Below are 22,395 nucleotides of genomic sequence, written 5' to 3'. Positions count from 1 at the left end.
TTATCAAATAATCAGGACAGGAAATCAGTCCAATTTTTAATAACAGTTATATTCAACTCACCTTATCAATTGCACATGAACCGCTGTTCCCTCGAATGCATGATATCTGCTGATTGATGATTTAGTTCTAACCAATTCATCTTTCTTAACTTTAGTCCGACTAGCCAACCGCGTCAATCCTCCGGTTACCTTCTGTATCTTCGATTGTATCTGATTGTGCAGTTCCCATGGCATTCGATATGATGCTTTTCTCTCGGCGTCAACATAATTGAACCACAATTTCGACGCTAGTTCCATAACCTGTTCGCGAGTAGCATTCAAATCTGGAGCTTTGGAATTGTTTGTTGGCGTAGTGAGAGTCGCTTTGAACACTTCCTCAATGGCAGGCTTCTTGCATACGTACAGCTCCTCCCAAACACGAAATGACGCACTCACAATCAAATTTCGACCTTGCAGTTGATTCAAATGATCATCTCGGGATTCGATGAGTTCATTCTGCGGATTCACGTGCCAAGTAGTACTCCGACTTCCGGATCCAGTGTCTAAGATGATTTTCATATCTGATGTCAGTTGTAAAAGGCAGTAGGTCAGACATCCAATAAAATCAAGTTCATGATTGCCAGCTCCGAAAATAAGTAGTCGATGTGTTATGATTTTGTGTAGAGCCTCCAAAACAGACATTTGTTCGGTGATTGATTCCGTGGGGCGAGAGAGGAGATACAAAATAGTCCTGTTCAATGAATGATGCAATTGTTCAAGAGAAAGAGCCGATGACCTCCTCTTCGCTTGAGCAATCAACTTTATTATGAAATCGAAAATATCATGCGGGTTTTTACTCAAGCATCCTTGCCATAATTTATCCACAACCCTTGCAGTGAAGTAAAACACGTTTGGAGCAATATTTTGAACGTGAGACTGTAGCAACGGTACTATCGGCAGCGCTGCCTGTTCTCCAACTAACACGTCCGCGGCTAACAGATGTTCAATCAAGGCTGTAGTTATTTCTGTTTGGAATTCGATCTGCAGCGCCATATCGGCTGCTTCGGGCGACGCATCTAACACCAAATCAATTACAGGAGTAGTTTTACCGTGCATAGACAGGCTCAGTGAATCGACAACAATAACTCGCAGAAAATCAATTACAAACTTTCTCACAGAATGCGTTGTAAGTTGGACCTCCTGATGTAACGCAGGATTGATTATAACGCAGCCACTTAGAGATTTGTCTTCAGGAGTTGACGCTCCACTGTTAGGTTCAGAGTCTTGCTCTTTCGGAATCGGAAATAGAATCGCAACCAACGAATTTATAACTTCGGCAGACATCATAACTGGCATAAAATCGGGGAGATTATGATACAGGGAAAATAGAACCTGAATTATAGTCTCCGGGTGATTATGCAACCATTCTACTGACTCCGTAGAATGAACGATAGCTCGTACCATTCCCAAAAGAACACATACAGCTTCGGGACAGACGTTTACTTTTGGTGCCACTGCCGAAGCTGAAGCATGAGAAACGGGTGCGCCCCACAGGAACGACCAAACACGATCCAAATCGAATTTCGTGTGTTCCGATGCCAACAATTTCACTGGTTGTCCCATGATTAAGGCTGTTATGAGAAAATATAGCTCCGGAACGTCTAAGTGGTTCTGCAGAAGATATTCGAGCATCTGGAAGCCAGGAATATGTAGAATTGCAGTTCTCACTTCTCCAGCAATTTGTGAAGGAAGCTGTGAGTTTTGTTGGACCAAGACAGTACCATTCGCTTGGGTCGATGATGTTAGTTTTGTGGAAGCTAAGCAAATGTTTTTCTTCTGTGAGATTAGCTCCGTGAATTTCAAATAACCGCCGTTGTGCGTGCTATCCCGGAATCTCAGAAGAAAGCTCTCATTAGCACAAATCACGACTAGTATTCTCACTGCTATGATCACCGACGTAAAATGTACTTGAGGTTGCATGAAGAGCAACAGCCAATCGAATCCTAAGATCTTAGAAATGTCATCACATATAACATAATTTACTGTATTTCGAGATGTAAAAAGTAGGCCGTGCAATAGGGACAAGCATCGATTACGCAGGTATATATTCTGAGCTGTAACGTCATCCACATTCATTGCTGGGACAATTGATGCCTTTTCCAAATTGTCGAGTTTTGGAAGTTTAGCTGCGATGTATTGTCCAAATAGGAGGAGATCACTGTGCCTGGGTTGTCCACCGAGCAACGTTTCGATCAAAGTAAAAAGAATTTCTCTAGTGGCGTGGTCGGTTACTTCGGTGATGATGTGCAGCAGTTTCGTTATCAGTTGAAGTTCACGCATGATTTTTATGTTTGTTCGTTTTTCATTGGATTCAACTGCAAGCTCGAGAAGGTGCTCTAAGAGTGAACGGAGAAGACCGTTGGGAGCCCCGTGCCAGATTTCTAGGTCACAAAGTAAGTCCTAAAGTTGAAGAAAAAAAACAAGGGTTATATCGTAAAGATAAATAAGAAAGAACAAGGAGTCAAGCAAGTAATTTCGAAGGTAAATGATTAAATTAATACCTGGAACGCTGTAATATTCGGAATAGCCGACATCTCCTGTCCGCTGTTAACTGTCCCTACTAGACTGAATGTCAAATGCAAAATATGACTATTCAGAAGATTTTTCTTTTTCTTGAAGAACATTGCCAGGGTCTGAAAGTATCGATTGAGGCGATTGTAATTTTCGCAGGAATTAATCGAATGACTTAAACACTAGTGACCTCACCTGATAACTCCGTTTTCGATCCATTTCACTTTGCGCGGCTCGATTACTTCTCACAACGCAAGTTAGCGCCTTCACTCCTGCGTACAGGCTCTCCACATCTTGAGCCATAGCAATAATACCTAGCAATACGTTGCATCCACCGACAGTATCAATCATAGCAGAAACTGGATGAGGACTGAACACTCGCACACCTAGATAACCGACTACAACTCCACCTAGAGATCGACCTGGGCCTGCCAAATGACCCGCAGAGTTGTGAAGAATCCTGGAAAAGGAAGCAAGCACATAATTCTGATTAGTAGGTTAAATAAGGTTAGTAAATTGGAAGAAACCCTAATTCAGATCACGCAGATCATATATGCAAAACACACTTCAAAATTTAAAATAATGATAAAATATTTGAATCGAGCAAAAGGGAACACGCTCCACACTTAGGAGCTAGCCTCGATGGGATGAGAAGAACCCACTACTCGCACTCTTCCTTGGTTGTCAGAGTGTCCGCCGAGGGCGCTCATTGCTGAGTACTGACAAGGACATGTACCAGGTCTCAAGTATCGCCCCGCCCCAGAACTCCGAACCAAGGGGTTTCGGCGAGGAAATCCGTGGCATGGCTACTCGGCTGCAGAGACTGGCTGGCGGACGTCAAAACGGACACGGCGCTCACTTTTCCTTCCAGTGATGCCTGCCCCCTGGAAGAAAGGCCTATCTTATGAGGCTGTCTTGGACTTGCTCCAACGTCCAGGCTGTATGAGTGCTCTCCTCGCTCAGACACCTTACAGGCACCCTCGTAGCTCCCTAGGAATGTTGACTACTGGTTGCGCATGACAAGATGACGGAGGCGACTTCAATTTGACAACAGCCTCTCGTAGTAAACGCAACAATCCACCGTCACCCTTGTTGAGGACTAGTTCGCCGGGAAGTCATAGGTTCACTCCGTACTCCCGATCAAAACGGCTGGCGATAAACTCTTCGTGGGCGGCTATATGGAGGCAAGCGAAACAAAAGGCAAGACCTGCGAATAGGACGAATCGTACGACCGTTCCAGCAACCCATTGGACTCCGGATGTTATGCAGTTGTCCAATAACATTTGAAGCCGAAGAGCTATCGGAGCTCTGAGAAAAGGACAGACTCGAACTGCATTCTCTGGTTTATAATTATTACTGCTGGGATATCGAAACGCGGAAGCCACTCTCAAAAGAGGACTTCAGCATATGATTGCTGCCAAGCCATCGTGTAAACTGATCAATTGACGTGAGCCAATACCTGTAACCGTCCGAGCCCCGCAATGAGCCTACAATGCCCAAATGTGTGGTATGGAAGTGCTTTATTGACCTAGGGAATGCACCTACTCCCTTTTTAACAAGCCCAGTGACCTTACATTTGTAGCATGCAATACACTTTCTGGCCCAGGAATTAACGCTCCTGTTCATGTACGACCAGACATACTTGCTAGTGACTAGCCGATTCATCGGTCGAATGCCGAGATGCGCAAGATCGTGCACAAAGCGAAACACTTCCTTGCGAAAAGCGGCCGGAACCCCTTTTCATAAATTTTGCAGCAGATAAAGAAAGATGAGTCGAAGATAGGGAACTCTTTGAACGTCTATTTGGAGTCCGACTGAAGGCTCTGGAGAACTGCGTCATCTTTCTGGTCCACAGCGATTGCCCAACAACCGGCTGTGGTTAGGATATTGATCTCGGAGATCTGGGACAAAGCATCAGCGACTAAGTTGTCTTTACCGGACACATGTTGAATGTCCGATGTGAACTGGCTGATGTAGGCTAAGTGCCGAAGTTGAGGAGGAGACGCTTTGTCGGGCTTTTGCCGTAAGGCAAATGTGGGAGGCTTAAGATCCGTGATCAAGGTAAACGGCCTGTCCTCAAGGGAAAAACAGAAGTATTTGATACTCAAACGATTGACGATTGTATGCGCTCTAGCTACCTTGAGCGAAATTCAACTGCTTCGAGAATAAATCCAACAGCTGCCAGCTTTGTTTCGCCTTTTGGTGAAGTACAGAGCCCACTGCGACGTCTGAAGCATCGACGTAATCTATTAAAGGAGGCAAAAATGTAGCGTCTTCAGCTGCTGCTTGGTTGTTTTAAATCCCTGAACGGCTTCTGGAGACCACACTACCTTCCGCGATTCCTTAGTTTTTTTACCAGATAGGAAGGCGTCAAGTAGAGACTGGTAGTCAGCGATTTTGGGCAGGGAACGACGATAGTAGCTTACCATGCTTAAGAATCTTCTGAGATCTTTTACCGACTTAGGCAGCAGAAAGCTTGTCATCGCGTGTACGTTGTCAACAGCGCAACCCGTACATACTTAACTCGACCAGTTACTAGACATGACAAATTCTCTTGAAACAGCTCTAAGGTCACAATAGGGGCCCGATTAACTCAGAAAGGTTGTGATTTTATCTAAGCATTTTACATTTTCAAAATATAAATATACTTGAATATAATCCCTGGAAATTTCAAATCGATTCATCAAGTATTTTCTAAATATCGGCATATTTGTAAAAACGTCACATACGAACCCACTCAACACGAAAAATGTTTAGTCGGAGAAGAATCATGTTGTTGCTGGCAGCAATCGGGAGCTTTAAACACGATATCTTGTTATAGACATGATCATCTACCTTTACCATCTAGTGCTGCTGAAGCCGTCTTTCCAATTTATACAGATCCCAGTGATAAAAATGATTGCAAAAGTGTGTTAGAGGTTTTACCCAAAACAACAATGAGATTTATAATCAGTTGATAAGGAAAATCACTTCAAAAATCACTCTGTGTGGCCCAAGATTCTTGAAATAGCAGGTTACACCGCTCCCGGGATCTTTAATGAAAATTGCATGACTTGAGAGTGTGGGAGTACGTGTGACGGAAAATAGCTTGCAGACATCTATTCGAAGTTCGCCAAGATTCCTAAAAAACGGCTGGCAATTTTGGTGAAAAATTCGAACTTTTTTTGTATAAAGTCGACATTTTGTCAAAAATAAAAATTTCGATTACTTCTTGGATCAAAACCTAGTTGCATCTATGCACCAAGAGAATCTGTTCGGCTTTTTAATTTTAGATGAACTAAATCGGAGAAATAGTTGTCATCGCTATGGGCCTTTTTTGGAGGACCCTCAGTAGATCATCTACAGAAGCACAACAGATCAATGTTTTTACAAATCATTAATGCCATCATAAACTTAGATGTTGTCTTTAAATGCACCAATGCTTTTTGTTTTTATAAAATGAAATACATTTTCATAAAAGAATTATAAAGAACGGTCTTAGTGTAATTTCGCGTTATTTCTAGCGATGAATTAGTTGAAATAATAAAAACTTGTTTTTCCTATTCGCTAGTGTTGGTTTATATTTTCCAAATAACGATACTTCGGGAACCACGGGAACACGTGGGAACGAATAGGAAAAACAAGTTTTTATTATTTCAAATATAAAGAACGGCCCTGCACGGAGTTTTACTCAATAATTCTTTAATGCAGATTGAAGGACCGCGTACGACTCAAAATGCGGAATCATTTGACCAAATGAAAACTACTAAATAAGAGGGACAGGGGAAACCCAGAGGTTAGTTTGAAAATTCTCCATCCCTAAACAATTCAAAATTGTCGCCTGAAGCTATATATACAGAAATAGTTTTTGAAGAAAATAGATAAAAAATTAACTCTTCAGTCTTTATTCTGCCTATTGATTCTCAATAAATCGGCTACTCACCAAAGAAATCAAAATAAATTATTATATATTATTAACCGTCAAAAAAGAATAGTATCAGTGGCAGAATATCCAAAGGCATCATAATCCCAATAATTCACCATGAAACTCTCGCCAAAGCTGAGCTACCTCAGCCTTATAGAGCATATTAGTAACCATATCAAAACAAGGATATATTCAGGTTTTTTTAAAAAATCCATCACGTCATTAATATGCTCTGAACCGAATATGCTTAATACTATTGCCATTAAATGTATTTCAATTATATAAATATTATAAATAATGCATAGAAGTTCAGCTATTAAAACGGAGTTCTCTACGCCGTAAAATAAAAAGTAGCTAATTGGTCGTCCAGGTTGGAGTCGATGCAACAGGCTGACAACCTGATTGTCATGAACCTCCAACAGTGAGACTCAGATTGAATCGAAAGCCCAAAATCCATCTCTCGGTTGAACGGACAACGAAAAGAATATTTTCGAAAATAAAAAAAAACTGGAACACAAGAATCTGAAATCGCTTTTATCATTTACACAAACATTCGCCCGCAAGATTTCCGCTTTCAGACTAGTCAATCATAGGACGTGTGTGTTTCGAATAAAAACAATTTTTTTGAAAGTTCAACTTCCTTTTTCAATTGTGCGATAATATGATGTCGCTCCTTGGTCTCGCCAAGTCTTCGTCTCTACTCTTTTCGCTCGAGCGATCGCATTTTTCAATTTCGAAAACCGACTAATGCGTAACTTGTTCATTGAGTTCTTCCATTTGCTTCTGGCATTTCCAGCTGGACATTTACCTTCCACCTTGCGTTTGAGTAGGTGCCTTGAGATTCTTCTGACATCAATAGACTCTACATCACTTATCCGTTGGAACTTTCAAATCTTAACATAGATGGCGATTTCTAGTACGTCACTGTTATAAATCATCCACAATCCGCCACCCACCCTCACTCCTTAAAATTCGTCTGAGGACTTGACGTTCGAAACTATTGATTTTTTGCTCATTGCCCTGGTTCATAATCTGCTTTTCGGTGCTGTAACACAGGACGGGCGAAATTTTATAACATCCGCATAGGTCACTGTTTGGGGTGACTTATACGATGGCATACCATTAAGATCCACCGGCTTCTTTCAGATTATGTGCTCCAGAGCAATGATAAATAATTATGGGCGATCCCATTAGTTGATTTGCCATTCTGATGAGTCCCGCTAGAACTTCGAAACTCAGACAATATTTTGTACAAGGCCGATCGATCAATTCTGTCGTATGCCTGTTTGAAATCAGTAAAAATTTGGTGGAAATTAACGTTATATTGCCACTTCTCTAGTATCTGCTTCACCGACAATGTCTGATCAATCGTTGACTTTCCACGTTGAAATCGTAGCTGATATTTACCACGGACTCCTCTTTTTGGGTTAACACCCAAAGTTCAAATATGAAAATAGGGACGAAGACGACTACCGTTTCGTACCAGGGCAGAGGCAACTCATCAGACGCTGCCTCACCTCTGCCCTGGGAGCGTATAACACCTGCGAGCCGCTTCAGTCACGCTCCTCCCAGGGCAGAAGTGAGGCAACGTCTGATGAGTTGCTTCTGCTCTGGTACGAAACCGTGGTCGTCTTCGTCCTTCTTTTCATTTTTTAACTTTGGGTGTTAACCCAAAAAGAGGTTGCTCCCCATTTGGTCCGGTCCGACATCAAGTGGATGCGGATTTAGGACTCCTCAATCACTAAATAAAAAAAAACTGAGTCCATTGGTCTCCTGGAATCTGACAATTGAGTTAATGAACGCATGAGGCGAATTTGACCAAAATGTAATACATATGTTGGTTACTCAATTTCGACGACGTTTAAAGGGCAGTATCGATCCAAACGTCGAGGTTTAAATCTCACTGGTGCAGTGGGATTTGTATCGTGATTTGAATGAGCACCTGAGTCAAATCACGAGCGAAGTACTGTAATCCTGTAGTGTACCCTTACGGTCTCGGATAAACTTCAACTTCTAGGCTCTGATCCAATTGGATTGTCGCACCAAAGATTATTATTATTATCAATCCAAATGAAAGTATTTTTGAAAACAGCTAGATAAAATGTTACTATATGCTTTTTTGAATGATATAACGTATGTTATTGTTTATTGTTTTTCGGGAACTTTTCTACGCTCCATATTTCAATCGTCCACGCTACAATCATTATATATTGCACACTACAAATATTATATATTGTACATTCTTACATTCCTGCCGGTAGAGACTTGAGAGCAATTTTTTAAACAGTTATGTATTACTCGCCAACCAGAAAGTTTGTTTCACGAGCTCGACTTCTCGGAAACACTAAATTATCTTATCGTTGTAGATATGTTCTCTAAATACTCCAAAATATTGATAGTTACAAACATTACCGCTGGCAGGCAGTAGAAATCAATGTCAACATTATTTCATTTACTAACTTGGATTCTCTGAATTTCACATAAACTTCACCGAACATTTGATTATTATTACGAATCAAACGAGATCAACCCCCGATGAAAACGAAAATACAATCCAATTCACATTTTAACACTCAATAACCAGAATTCCAATTCCTATCAAACTTGGCAAAGTAACACAAAAAAAGCTCCTTAACAGTCGCATAATTTGATTGTTATCAACAGAGCAATAACAGAAAGAGGCAGCCCAGCCGACAATGCACGAGATTCAAGGAGTTCCACAGCCGAATAATCTGCGTTTCAAACCAAACCTGATTCAACTCAAGTATTTCACGTAAATACGCCAACCTGTTGACGAACTCGTTACAAAAGCATGTCAAAAATCATAGATAGAATGTAGCATATTTTGCACGAACTTATTGTCGACTACCCAACAAGAACCTTCGAAAAGCCACAAAAATAACATAGTCTCGCTATTTTGACAGATTAATCAGAATCGTAATGATAATTTTTACTATGCGTTATTTAATTATTATATCCACCAATCGACGTCTGAATAGATTAGATTGATTTGATCTATAAGACGAGAAAATTGAATCATTCCTGCTATCAACAAAGTATACCAAAGGGAGAGAGCATGTGCAGTTATATCCCCATAAATTACTGCACTTTGAACGAATGACCTTAATTTCTCCACAATCTATCTCAAAAATATCCCACTAACACGGTGAAAAACGGTGAAAACCAATTTTAAGCGCTTCTGTTGCATATTGCCATGGAGTTTCGAACAATATAATTCACTGCTTGTGTGGTGGATCAAAATTCCAACCTTTCCATCAAATTTCGTGTCAATAGATGTAACCGTTTCTAAGAAAAGTGCGTGTGAGAGACAAACAGACAGACAGTGAACCGATTTAATTAAGGTTTTGTTTTCCAAAAAACTTTAAAAATTAAATTCGAACAGAGAAACAAGAAATTAATGCAATCAGCAAATACCTCTACTTAAAAAATGTCTACCAAAGGCATACACTGCGACTTGGTAGATACATTAAGGGACTCTGCTCCTCTATATTCCAAAGTTGCACTCTGGGCCAAGGAATTTAAAATCCACGTACTTCACTGGGAAGAACGTAAAAAAAGTTGAAAACGTTTTATTGGTAGATCGAAGAGTGACAATCAGGTATACACGTGGCTGAGGTTACAAGGACCTCATATGGCAACATTCAAAGAATTCTTGTGAACAAATTGCACATACGCTGCATTGTTTGCGACAATTTTTTGTGTTTATTTGACGCGTAGCTAAAAATCTTCCGCTTTTCGAAAAAACTTTGCGGGCAACCAGAAGATTTCCGTGTACTGTGAGCTTTGGGGTTAGTCAAAAATATCACAGTTAAACAGACCCCCCAGATCATGAAGTACAGAAATTTGACCTTCCTCTTATTCATTTAACGCACTTTTTCTTTCCATTGCTCTACGGAAGCCGCCTAATGTGTATTATAAACATGATTCCAAAATCTTCGCCCAAAAATCACATAAACCACAAAAGGAACTAAATCTTTTTCTTCTGGTTCTATAATTTATGAACGGTTGAAAAAGTAGATAATTAGGAACAAATGTATCCTGTGGGTGATATAATCAACGATTTAAAAAAAAACAGTTTAGGGATAAATGCGTTATCTATCCAGGTACTTCCAGAATAAAGTTCAAGGTACTTGAAAGTCCCTTACACTAGTTACAAGAAATGGTCGAAAAAAATTTATTATGATTCTATTATTCATGAACGCACTGTATAATATTAACACCTGAAGTGTTTAGTGCCTTGTTCTTTTCGTCACGCCTATTGCTGGTTTGCCTTGTTTCTTCGTAGCTTTCTTCCGTAACATTTATCATAATTTTAGTTCCTGATTCTTGCGCTGGTCATATTCGAGTGCGGGCAGATTTCTTAATTGTTAGTTGGGATCCTGTCCAAGCGAAACAGAAGTTGAGGATCTTCAACATTTTAAACGATCCCCAAACATTTTGGAAGTTTGTCAAATCCGTCGGCTATAAATAAAATTTATAAATTTGCCGGGAATTTTCCCACCGGTTGATGACAAAGTCAAAGACCCTACCACGGAGAGTATCCAAATATAATACCACGGGAAGTTTTACGCCAATATCGTAGCAAGAAAATGATTGTTGAGAATGACCCCCTGTTGCTATTAACATAGTATGCTGGTCCCAAGCCCAGGTAAAGGAGGAGGATTTGAGGCAACGTACTTTGTTCTATCCTCAGTGAAGCAAAAATAAAATGCTGAGATGAGGGAAAGAGATAAATAAAGTATACTTGGAATTATTCCTCTATACTGAATCCTACCTACTCTCTTGGTGACAGGTCCCACCACAGGCCGACCAAGAAAATGCATACAATGTCGTTACAAATATGATGATCGGATGGAGTCATAAGCCTCGGAGAAATGCAAGGGCGCCCTAACTGGAAAGACTGAGAAACTCGCAAGAGCCCTTCAGAAAAGGCGCATTAATATCTGTGCTCTGCAAGAAACCCAATGGTCTGGTGCCACAAGCTGCGACATTGAACGCGAACGCGGTAAAAATGGCTATAAACTTCTCTATTTTGGTAGCCCACACACTCAATATGGTGATCGCATTGCCATCTCAGAGAATTTCCGTGATGCCTTTAAAGAAGTCGAACGATTCGATGATCGGCTGATGAAGCTCAGCTGATCGCACTATTCACTTCTTCATCGCGTACGCACCTGATGCCGAGAAAGATGATGAAAAAACTTGTCGCCTGCCTGCTGGCGACTATATCATTTTATAGTGGGAGCAGTAAAACGCAAATCGACTATATTCTCATAAGACGCCGACATTTTACTACTGTCACTGATTGCAAAGCCGTTCCCCATGAGACCATTGCACCTCAACATCGGCCGTCCTGCGAATTAATAATAATAATAATCGTTGACGCAACAATCCATATTGGATCAGGGCCTTGAAGTGTGTTAGAGCACTTCATTCAAGGCCGTAACGGTACACTACAGTACACTGTAGGAGGCACTGTGGTCAGTATTGCGCTCGTCCGAGATTATTACCCTGATTTGACTCAGGTACTAATTCACAGCTGAGTCGACTCGTATCACGATACAAATCCCACTGCCACCAGTGAGATTTGAACCACGACCTTCCGTACGATAACCTTGTGCTCTAACCACTCAGCTATCCAGACTGCGAATTAAGCCACCGATAAAACAACGTGAGGAACGCCGCACTGGCCCGCCGCGCATTAAATGGTGGCGATTTCGTGAGAAGAAAGAAGAAACGATGTCACTCACACGATTACCGACCATTACGAATGTGGAAGAATCGTGGAACGAAATGAAAGACACGATCCACAAAGCGCCCTCTGCAACCCTCGAGGTCACCAAGCCGGGTAAGCGGTACATCAATCGCGACACTTCGCTTTGGAATGATGATGTTGAAATGAAGGTCCGTGAAAGGAAACGCCTCTACGACAAATTTATAAGAATGCCAACCGAGAACAAAGAAAGCAGTCGCTGTCACCCGAGCGAACCATTACAAAAATCTTTACGATATCGATTTAGGTAGGTCTTGCATCCACCAGTATGAATGCTAAGCCATGCACTTGGTATAGACTGGTACCGTTGTTGCTTGTCTCAGCGGGGCTCTGATTGTGGTCACAAAATCAATCCGTGTCTTAAGAAGACCGTGGGATTAAGTCTCCCTGACAGGTACCCACGTTAAACCCTCAAGGAATCACTGTCAGCGCAACTGAAGTCAAGGAGGCAATAAAACGAATGAAATCGGGGAAGGCCAAAGGACCTGACGACATCGCATATGAGCTCTGGAAAGCGAAGAGCTGGGACCCAACACCATGGCTCAGTGAATTCTTTAATCGGGTTATTCAGGAAGGAAGAACACCATCTGACTGGCAAGAAAGTACCACTGTTCCAATATGGAAAAAGGAGGTAGTCCCCCAGAATGCTCAAATTGCCGTCCGATCCGGTTACTTTCCCATACAATGAAGATTTTTGAACGCAAACTTGACAACCGTATTCGCGAAATCGTTGAAATAACCGTGAATCAAGCCGGATTTCTCAAAAATTGCGGAACTACTGACGCAATACACGCTGCACGGTTACTCATGGAGAAACACCGTGAGAAGCATCGCTCTCTTTACATTGCATTTCTGGATCTAGAGAATGCGTTTGACCGTGTGCCACACGAAATCATCTGATATGTTCTACGACAACACTTAGTGCCAGAAGAACTCGCACGCTGGGTTCAATTGCTCTACCACGATCCGAAAAGTAAAGTTCGAAGCATGGCGGGTGTATCAAAACCGCTTCGTGTCTCTGTTGGCGTTCATCATGGAAGCGCCCTCACACCACTCCTCTTTGTTCTTGCAATGAACACCGTTACACTCGATATCCAACGTCCTGCGCCCTACACACTGCTTTATGCATACGTTTTTCTAGCATCTGATAGTAAAAATAATCTCGAGCAACAAAATTGACAGATTGAATCTAAACAAAACTGAATTTTTGACGACCGATCTCCATGAAGCAGGCACAATCACTGTCAGCGGCAGTGATCTGCCCAGAACTAAGCGATTAAAATACCTCAGGTCAGCGCTATCAGCCAATGGAGAACTGCGTTATGAAATTGCTTCACGCATTAACGCAACTTGGATGAAGTGGCGTTCCACAACTGGTGTTCTTTGTGATCGAAGTCTCAAAAATAAAGTTTATTGCAATATCGTCCGTCCTGTCCCTCTCTATAGTTCTGAGTGTTGGCCGACTATAAAAGACAATGAATGGTGTCTTGCGGTAATGGGGACAAAAATATTGCATTGGACTAGTGGCGTCACGCGTTTTGATCACATCCGAAATGAGGATATCCGCGATCGTTATGGGGTTGCCTCGATCGTGGAAATATTGCCAGAGAAGGGTCTTCGATGGTATGGTCACGCAATTCGCGCTAACGAGAATTCACTTGACAAAATCGAAGTCGATTGTAAACGACCAAAAAGCAGGCCGAAACAAGGGTGTCTTGATGGATGGGGGATTTCAAAGCCTGCAGATTGCACCCAGATCAGGCATTCGATAGAGCCAAAGGGCGAAACCGATCACGACGAGCCGATCCTGCTTGTGAACGGGGCAAAGGCTGAAAAAAAAGAAGAAGAAGAAGAATCTCTCCATCACAAGTGAAATTTATGATGACAGTCCTGGTCCGCAGTAAACACACTTCAAAATTTTCGGATTGCTGGCCCAACAAAGCAGCCATTTTACTCAGTTTTTACAAGAAGAGAATACCGTTCCCCATAAACGAATCTTTCTTGGTGGGTTATCTACGGCAGCGTCCACCATCATCTAAATAACCAAACCTTCTAGATACAACACGTCTAGAAGATGTTTATTTTTTAGACTAAAATATTTTAAACGAGCATCAATTTGTCTTTTTCAAATTACATTAATTATAGATTTCCTCCAAACCTGATCTTAAGACTTCCACCTCGTGTACCATTAGCATTTTATGAATGAAATCAATTCTAAGTTTTTTTTTTCCGAATTTCCAGAATTATCAGATTATCATCTCATCTCATGTGAATGATGCGCAGCTTCATATTATTAACTGTTACTTACTTGATAGGGGTGGCATTCTCATGCGAATTCATTCCTAACTGCTTCGCTATTGATTTATTATCCATCCGACTGTAAACTTTACGTATCTTTGCTAGAGTTAACTGCGACACAGCCTTTGCATTCAATCCTAGAAGAACTCTTTCCTCGGGTACAAGTGGTGCCAAGGGCTCGCTTTGTTTTCCTATTTGAGGAGCCTGTAACGAGCCCATATAATGTGGGCCAAGTGAAAAGATCGTTGAAACTGTCTGATGTGTCAAGACATCCTCAAGAAGATGACAAACGCCTTGTTTCCAATATAAGCGCGAATATCTTCTCCAAATCGGCGGGGTACCAATGTATCCGTAGACTTGATTAGCTATCGTCAAATTCGCAGAGCCAGCTCCGGGATTTTGTGATATGTAATGGAGTTTCTGGGTGTGCATGTGCTGTAAATTATAAAAGGCCGTCGGGATTTGCTTGAATAACTTCTAATGAGAAGAATACTTACAAGTCCATCCAAGAATAGGGAAAAACTAGAATTTTTCAAAACGGCTCGATTCAAAACAACGATAAGGTTATGCCATTGTCCTTCATGCAGAAGGTCAGGACACCAAATTCTCGCACTGTTATCATCATTTCCTTCAGGCTCCCAATCTCCGATATCTGAAAGGTGTAAGTACTCTCAATCAGCCTTCAATAACTTAATAAGAATTCATTTTTTAAACTTACTGGGAGTAACCAAAGTTTCCTGGGTAGACACCACAATCGCTTTATCCCTTGCCGACAACAAAATAGTAAGGCAAACCAAACTCTCTTCACGTGGACTATTTATTGTCCTAACCAACGTCAATAAGCGGACGGAATGCGGATCCGTTTTTGAATCTGAAAATTTCTCCACACAAAACCAGGTTGAATATGTGAGTCCGGTTTGGGGTGGAAATATTCGATCCCCAGCTCCGATTCCGCCTATTGTGTTTGCGTCGATTGTTCCACCTGTATTTGAAGCTTGCGGTGCTAGACTGGGAAGGTAGAGACAACCAAAACCTTCCGCACTCATATCCATTTCAACAAAAGGTGGCAAAGTGCTCGATGCATGAGCTCGGAAATCACGAGGCGTCGTCATTGAGACGAGCGTCTTGATCCGAGTCAAAGGCACCGGACCTCCTAAGCGATACGGTTTGCTCAAATCAATATTATCGCAGGAGAGAGGGTTGCCCAAACGGAGAAATTCTCGTAACTCAGTTGGTTGCAACGCTTGAGCGGCCAATCTCTCCAGGATATATTGCAACGGTACGTGGAGAGGATTCTGCTCCTCACTAAGAGCTGTCCGTCCAACTTTCAGAAGATGATCAGCCAAGCCATGATCGCACATGATTTGTTGATTTCTCTCGCTACAGTTATAATAATCATGAATATTTTATGCTCGATACTATGAATTTTCACTCTTTACCTTCTGACCAAACTTTTAATCACCTCCGCCAAATAGATTTGGAGATGCAGCGCCTTCTCTACTTCAATTGTATGATAAACTGACGGAAGAAGCTGTAGCATGCAAATCACAACACCTGGATGAACTATTCGCGGTTCTGGCGTCGGTTGAGTTAAATTGAGTAAATTTGGTACAGCTGGAGGCATTTCCTGTGACGGTGATTTTAGATTTTGTGTAGCGAACAAAGAAATGACTCCATTTAGATTGGGTTTATCGAAATTGTCTAATGCGATGCTATAGAGCAGACGATATATTATACAAGCGTACGACAGAGACTTTGGAATGTCATCTGAGAAGCTATATGCGGATGAAAATATGTTAGGATGATTGATTCCGGTCAAACATTAGCGAACTACTCACCTCAGACTTAAAATCTCACCGCCAAATATCTCGTGGAAATATTTCAACCATCCTTCTGTCGTTTTAAGGCCATCCTCGCAATTGGGAAGTTCTGACTTGCTCCCAAAACATCCTAGAAGTCGAAGTGTCTCACAAAGAGATGCATTGCAAATCTCTTGATGGAAAAACTTGGCGTTGGCCGGTTCAAATCTCATCGCTGTTGCCAATGTCTGACACACAATTTGCAGAAGCAGTATCAAGTCGAATTGACTTATTTGATTTTCACTTTCCTCATTTTGATCCAGGCTATCGTTCAGCTTTCCGTCTAGTGACACGAAAACACTTGTCAAGTAGACGAATCCTCCCACCTTCCGAAATACTGTACGCGTCCTATGACTATCTTTCAAGCAACCCAGCAACATATTCAAAATTTGAATTTTGAATTCCACTTGATGGGCAGGCACTGAGTGCATTGTACTCAAGATGAAGAGCATATCGTCATCACCGCCTTGTGACAGAATAAGTTCTCGTATAATTCCAAGCGATTGAGGGCGACAGTGTTTGAATTTTACTAAATCGTGTATGCATTTCGCTCCACCACTCTCTCGAAAAACGTTCGCATTATTATTGTTCCCACTGAGGAGAAGAGTCAAAGCCTCTAACACGTGCTTGCCCAGAACGTCATTATTGTCTTCAAGCAATTCCAACTCGACGCTTTCATTCCCGTCCGTGATTTTCCGCACATACTCCGAGTATCGCATAAGACATGTGACGAACACCTCGAGGATGCCAACCTCCCGATACACGTCCTTGAATACATTATTATGCCTTAATATGTTCAGTAGCGTCTTCAAGCACAAAATACTGCAATTTGTCGATTGATTTCCTCTCAGCAGAATTGACAGCGATATCAATTCCTTGCAAGGTACAAAGTTCAGCTGAAACACAATAAACTCAAGCAAATCGAAAAACTTTTCCTGTATTTGATGTCCTTTCAGATGAATGCGTTCCGTAAATTGACTTAAAGTATTTTCAGAGTCAAGGATGAAGTAATTTGCATTGTCGGAGTGATAGACACTTGAGATGGCGTCTAGGATTGTACAACACAATGCTGGTGACGTTGACTTCAGAAAAACTGTTTGCAGCACTTGAAACGCATAAATATTTCGTACACAAGTCTCTCGGGATGAGGCCTGGGGCATTTGAAAGTTTTGCATTTTGAAAAGTGTATTGTTTTGAGTTTGGGTCGGTCGCAGTTCAGTGTAGCCACACATGCAGAGCGATGAGATCATAAGAACTAAATTACGAATAGCTGCTTGCACCTCGATCGATCGTTGACGATCAGTTTCCAGTCTATAGGGATAATAAACTCATCAAAATTTCGGAGGAATAAGTCCACATTTCAACTTACTTTAATAAGAAATCGGATAGGAAGAGATATCCTTGTGATGCTTTAAAATCATCCAATAGTATCTGTGACACTTGACTAGAATCTTTCAGGAAACAGAAAACAGTAACAAACATTTCGACAACCTCGAGGGGATTAAGCTGTGGTAGACGTTGCATGTTATCGACACAGAGAGCCATGCATCCCTTGGCTGGAAAAAAGGTGAAAACATTCAAAATTAGATAAGTTATAGTCCTCAATAACGTCAAAACAAATCAGATATGGTTCACTAAAAACTTACTGTGTATATAATTGACAACAGGATCCGTGAGTCCATGACGTGATAGCGTGGTAAGCACTTCAGCGGCACTTTTACGCCACATTACATTATGCGGCGGACATTGTGATGTAATAGCAGAGAATAGCAGTGTTAGATCATCCATACGAGCGAGTTCTTCCGCCGGATACGGATATGAGCATAATTTGACTAGAACCTGAACAAATATTTTCTGTAGCAGCGTGCGACGTTCAATTGCCGTAAATTCACTTGTCGTATCGACAGTTTCCTCTTCAACGTCAGGCAGGTCGAAGAATAAATACAGGCATTTGACGAGCGTTGAAGGGACCGAAGCAGAGGTCATAACCTGAATATAAGTAAATTATCTCATCACAAACTACTCATAATAGACCGCAATTCAACCGAGGCTTACCTGTATGAGCGAAATATCCCCATTGGCTAGCAAATTTAATGTTGACAAAAGCATCCATCCACTGCTCGACTCCTCGCAATTCTCAATTTCCAGGAATTTCACAATAGCTATCGAAGCAGCCTCAGTGCTTTGGTTTGATGCTCGTTTTCTGATTTCCGAGACCATAAGACGCGAAACTTGCTGGCAGAACGCTACAATATCCCAAAACTTCTCGCTCATGTCTGACGCTGGTGTTGTACTGAAGACCTAGAAATATAAATATGTCATAGTAAAATAGGAACATAACATTTTACTTGAATGTGCAGGAAGAATGAATATTTAGAACTTAATTGGGAACTAAAAACATGAGAACCACATAACATGCCGTTGAAGAATTCGAACGAGGCTATTAAACACAAACAACCTTGTATAAAGACTTTAATTCAAAAGCTGGTTTAACGTAAGGTACTGTCTTGCAAACATAATCTGGCTGTCCTCTGCACATCACGTACTAGAGAAGGACGATGAGGCCCGAGTTTGCAATGCGATTCAACTGAAGCGACTCTTGCCACGAAGCCTCACCCGAGGTTATCTGATACCATTGGAACCGGGATGGTGGTCCTCTGAGAGCATATGGAAGGAAGAAGAAGAGAAAGAGAGTTGCTGGAGAAGGTGCTCTCGGCCTCCTTGCGGGGGTTTCATGGTGTTTGTGCCCAAATCAAGGACGGAGTTCCTTGTGTGCTCAGACGTGGAGTTGCGCTACACAACCCGGGCGCCGCATCCCTTAGCTGCGGCAGAGGTGTTAGAAAAGCCTCGCATCCACTCAATATAAACCTATACAGCAGTGCTAGTCACGAAGCGGTTCAGATTGTGGTTTCCAAATCAATCCGCGACCGAATAGGACCGTGGAATTATGCCTACACGGCAAGTACTCACGTTAAAACCCCAGGACTTTCATATAACACTGATAGTCTTACAAATGTATATCGAACTCCAGACATCCCGGTTTTGCGCTGAGGTCCACCAATTCGATATCCCTAAAAGCTGTCTGGCGTCCTGGCCCACGCCATCGTTCCATCTTAGGCAGGGTCTGCCTCGTCTTCTTTTTCTACCATAGATATTGCCCTTATAGACTTTCCGGGTGGGATCATCATCATACGGATTAAGTGACCCGCCCACCGTGAGCTATTGACCCGGATTTTATCCCCAACCGGACGGTCATGGTATCGCTCATAGATTTCGTCATTGTGTAGGCTACGGAATCGTCCATCCTCATGTAGGGGCCAAAAATTCTTCGGAGGAGAACCCAAGTTTCCGAGGAATACATGAGGACTGGCAAAATCATAGTCTTGTACAGTAAGAGCGGTTTGATGGTATCAGTACGGTGCTGAATGAAGTGCTTTAACAGGCATCCAGATTAAAATTGGATTGTTGTATATGCTCAAAGGCAAAACAGAAGGCAGATGACCACGAGGAAAATCTCGAATCGACTATACAGACTTAGCTGGCAACGCGAGTTACATGCCGTTCAATTTTCGAAATTAGAGGACGCCTTCGTTTAACGGACGGTAACTTTGAGAGGCCAACCGACATCGAAATCTAAAGCCATGGAACAAGGTAAGCACTCGAAGAAGGCCAATTAGCACTATAGTGCACCGTTTGAATGCCACAAAATCCATGACGTTGTGGGACAGACTAGAGGAACAGAATCTAGCCAACCCAAATTTTCTGAGCCAGCCCGTATTGTTAGCGAAAAATTTAACTAGTGATCGCAGCCTAGCTCTGGCTATAACTGATCAAGCGCAAACAAAGCACCTGGGAGTTCTCCTTCTCCTCCACGCAACTAGATCAATGCGAACTGTAGGGTACGTCGAGTCCGACAACATGGTTCCGGTGCAAGCCACTGTATTCCTGTACCCATTTACGTGTGTCTGCCCAAATCTTTTCATGACCAGGTTTTGTTGTATTAGAGCCAGATCATCCTCAACTTAGCGTAAGTGGTCAGCCTTTGCCATCTGACGTCAGCGGTTGTCAATTCGATTGAGTAGATCCCACGAGATACTGTCAAATACCTCCACTTGGAATACATTAGCGTATCCTGCAAAACCGGTAACCGGTTGCAATTCAGTTCCAACTCCGCACAATATGGTGTCGTAGCCTCACAACCGTTTGCCCATTTTCCAGCTGGTCGGAAACCCCACCGCAAAATTCTTCTAGAAACTCAGCATACGAGTGGTCCACTTCAATATTGGTTCAACAACAAATTCAGGTAAATTTTTCGTTTAATATTGAATTAATTTTCACTCTGGGGAAAAATCCGCAAGGACGTACTAAGGAATGGACTAGGCCATGCAATGGAGTCCACTATACCAGGGTGGACAACTAGAAGATCCCTCCAGAGCTACATGGCGCAGAATAGCGAAGGAGAAGTACGGGCTTTTTAGAAAGTCGAGGGATGGCAAAGTTAATTGCACCCTATCCACGTCCTCTATCCAAGGCAGCATGAAGAACGACATCGCCCGTTTGCTACTCTCGCTTACCAAAGCATCCACGAGGGATGGATTTTTAACGCGGAAGTAGAGAATAATATCTACGAATTTGATTAACACCAGCAACTCTACTACCAAACCCTATCTCCAACTCCACGTGGTGACCGCTGTGAGTTCTTTCTTAACAAAAAGCTGCAAACGCAGAAGGATGAAGACGAGTCTCCCACGCCTAAAAACTGGTCCTCCAGGTTGGGGGTTAGGTAGGGCTAACAACCCTACACGAAAAACAACTTGTTACGAAGCCACGATAGAAGCCTCGGACCCGGCACCGATAACGGAATAACGATTTGCGCATTTTCTCATGGAACGTGCGCTCCCTGTACAGAAATGAAGTTGCCAAGCAGCTAGCCGATAACGTGCCCCAATATAGGGCTAATGTAACAGCGTTGCAGGAGATGCGTTGGACAGGGACCGGTTGCCTAAAGAAGAGTCGCTAGCGGCCATCCAGTAACATGGTTTACTGGAGTAGGAGTAGGTTTCTTACTCAGCCAAAAAATGAAATCTGCTGTTATCGGCTTTGAAAACATAAGCGAACGACTATGCACTCTGCGCTTGCGATGCAAGTTTAGAAATATAAGCATCATAAACGTTCACGCCCCTACAGAGGAGACTATAGAGTCGGAGAAGGATACCTTCTACGAGGAAGTCGAACGAACCCTCGAAGACTGTCCCGGATATGATATCACAATCACACTCGGAGATTTTAACAACCAAGTAGGGACGGAGCCCGTATTCAGACGATACGTTGGCTCCCATAACTTACATAGGGATACCAATGATAACGGACTGCGGATTATTCAGTTAGCAGTGTCGTACGAAATGGTTGTTGGAAGTACCTGGTTTGCGCGAAAAGCGGCCCACAAACAAAAGTGGGCCTCTCCAGACGGGACCACTTTCAACCAAATTGACCACGTGTTGATCGAACGCCACCACCTCTCAGCCTTGATGAATGTCAGAACATATAGGGGGGCCAATATAGACTCGGATGACTATCTTGTTGGCATGGTGCTCCGAGCCTGAATAACAACACCACCCAGAATCCCCTCTCACAATCAGGTGAGAGTTAACATTGAAGCCATCCACAACACCTATAAGAGGGAAATGGATGCCGCAATAACCGCAATCAACAGAGATCCTAGAGATGAAACATCAACAAATGATTTTCACAGTCACCTGAAGAACGTTATCATAAATACGGCCACAGACATACTTGGCCCCAGCCGCAAAAAGAGTCGGAACGGCTGGTTTGACGATGAATATAAGCTAGCAACGGAACGGAAGAATGCTGCATACCGAGTAATGCTGCATTCTCAAAGGACGCAAGCATGTGCAGAGACTTATTACAAAATACGGCGAGCGGAGAAATGACTTCACAGACGGAAAAAGGAAGCCTGGGAGAACCAACAA

The 22,395-nt window shown here is 42.4% G+C and overlaps 1 protein-coding gene across 1 annotated transcript in view; it reads right to left on the bottom strand.

Moving 5' to 3' along the window:
• The window catches only part of LOC119653229 (WD repeat and FYVE domain-containing protein 3), a 61,479-nt gene that overhangs the window by 20,423 nt on the left and 18,661 nt on the right, over positions 1–22,395 (bottom strand). Inside the window, exons 3-13 of the mRNA XM_038057816.1 lie at positions 18,461–18,706; positions 18,052–18,394; positions 17,775–17,961; positions 16,385–17,716; positions 15,986–16,321; positions 15,265–15,926; positions 15,044–15,198; positions 14,557–14,981; positions 2,746–3,010; positions 2,541–2,672; positions 62–2,439 (exon numbers count right to left, since the gene is read on the bottom strand). Of these exons, the coding sequence (XP_037913744.1) occupies positions 62–2,439; positions 2,541–2,672; positions 2,746–3,010; positions 14,557–14,981; positions 15,044–15,198; positions 15,265–15,926; positions 15,986–16,321; positions 16,385–17,716; positions 17,775–17,961; positions 18,052–18,394; positions 18,461–18,706 (6,461 nt within the window). The remainder of the gene's footprint in view (positions 1–61; positions 2,440–2,540; positions 2,673–2,745; positions 3,011–14,556; positions 14,982–15,043; positions 15,199–15,264; positions 15,927–15,985; positions 16,322–16,384; positions 17,717–17,774; positions 17,962–18,051; positions 18,395–18,460; positions 18,707–22,395) is intronic.

This window comes from Hermetia illucens, chromosome 3 (genome assembly GCF_905115235.1).
Source record: "Hermetia illucens chromosome 3, iHerIll2.2.curated.20191125, whole genome shotgun sequence".
Classification (NCBI taxonomy): domain Eukaryota; kingdom Metazoa; phylum Arthropoda; class Insecta; order Diptera; family Stratiomyidae; genus Hermetia; species Hermetia illucens.
Note: the sequence above shows the minus strand (reverse complement) of the source record. Positions and strands in the feature narration are given on the sequence as shown.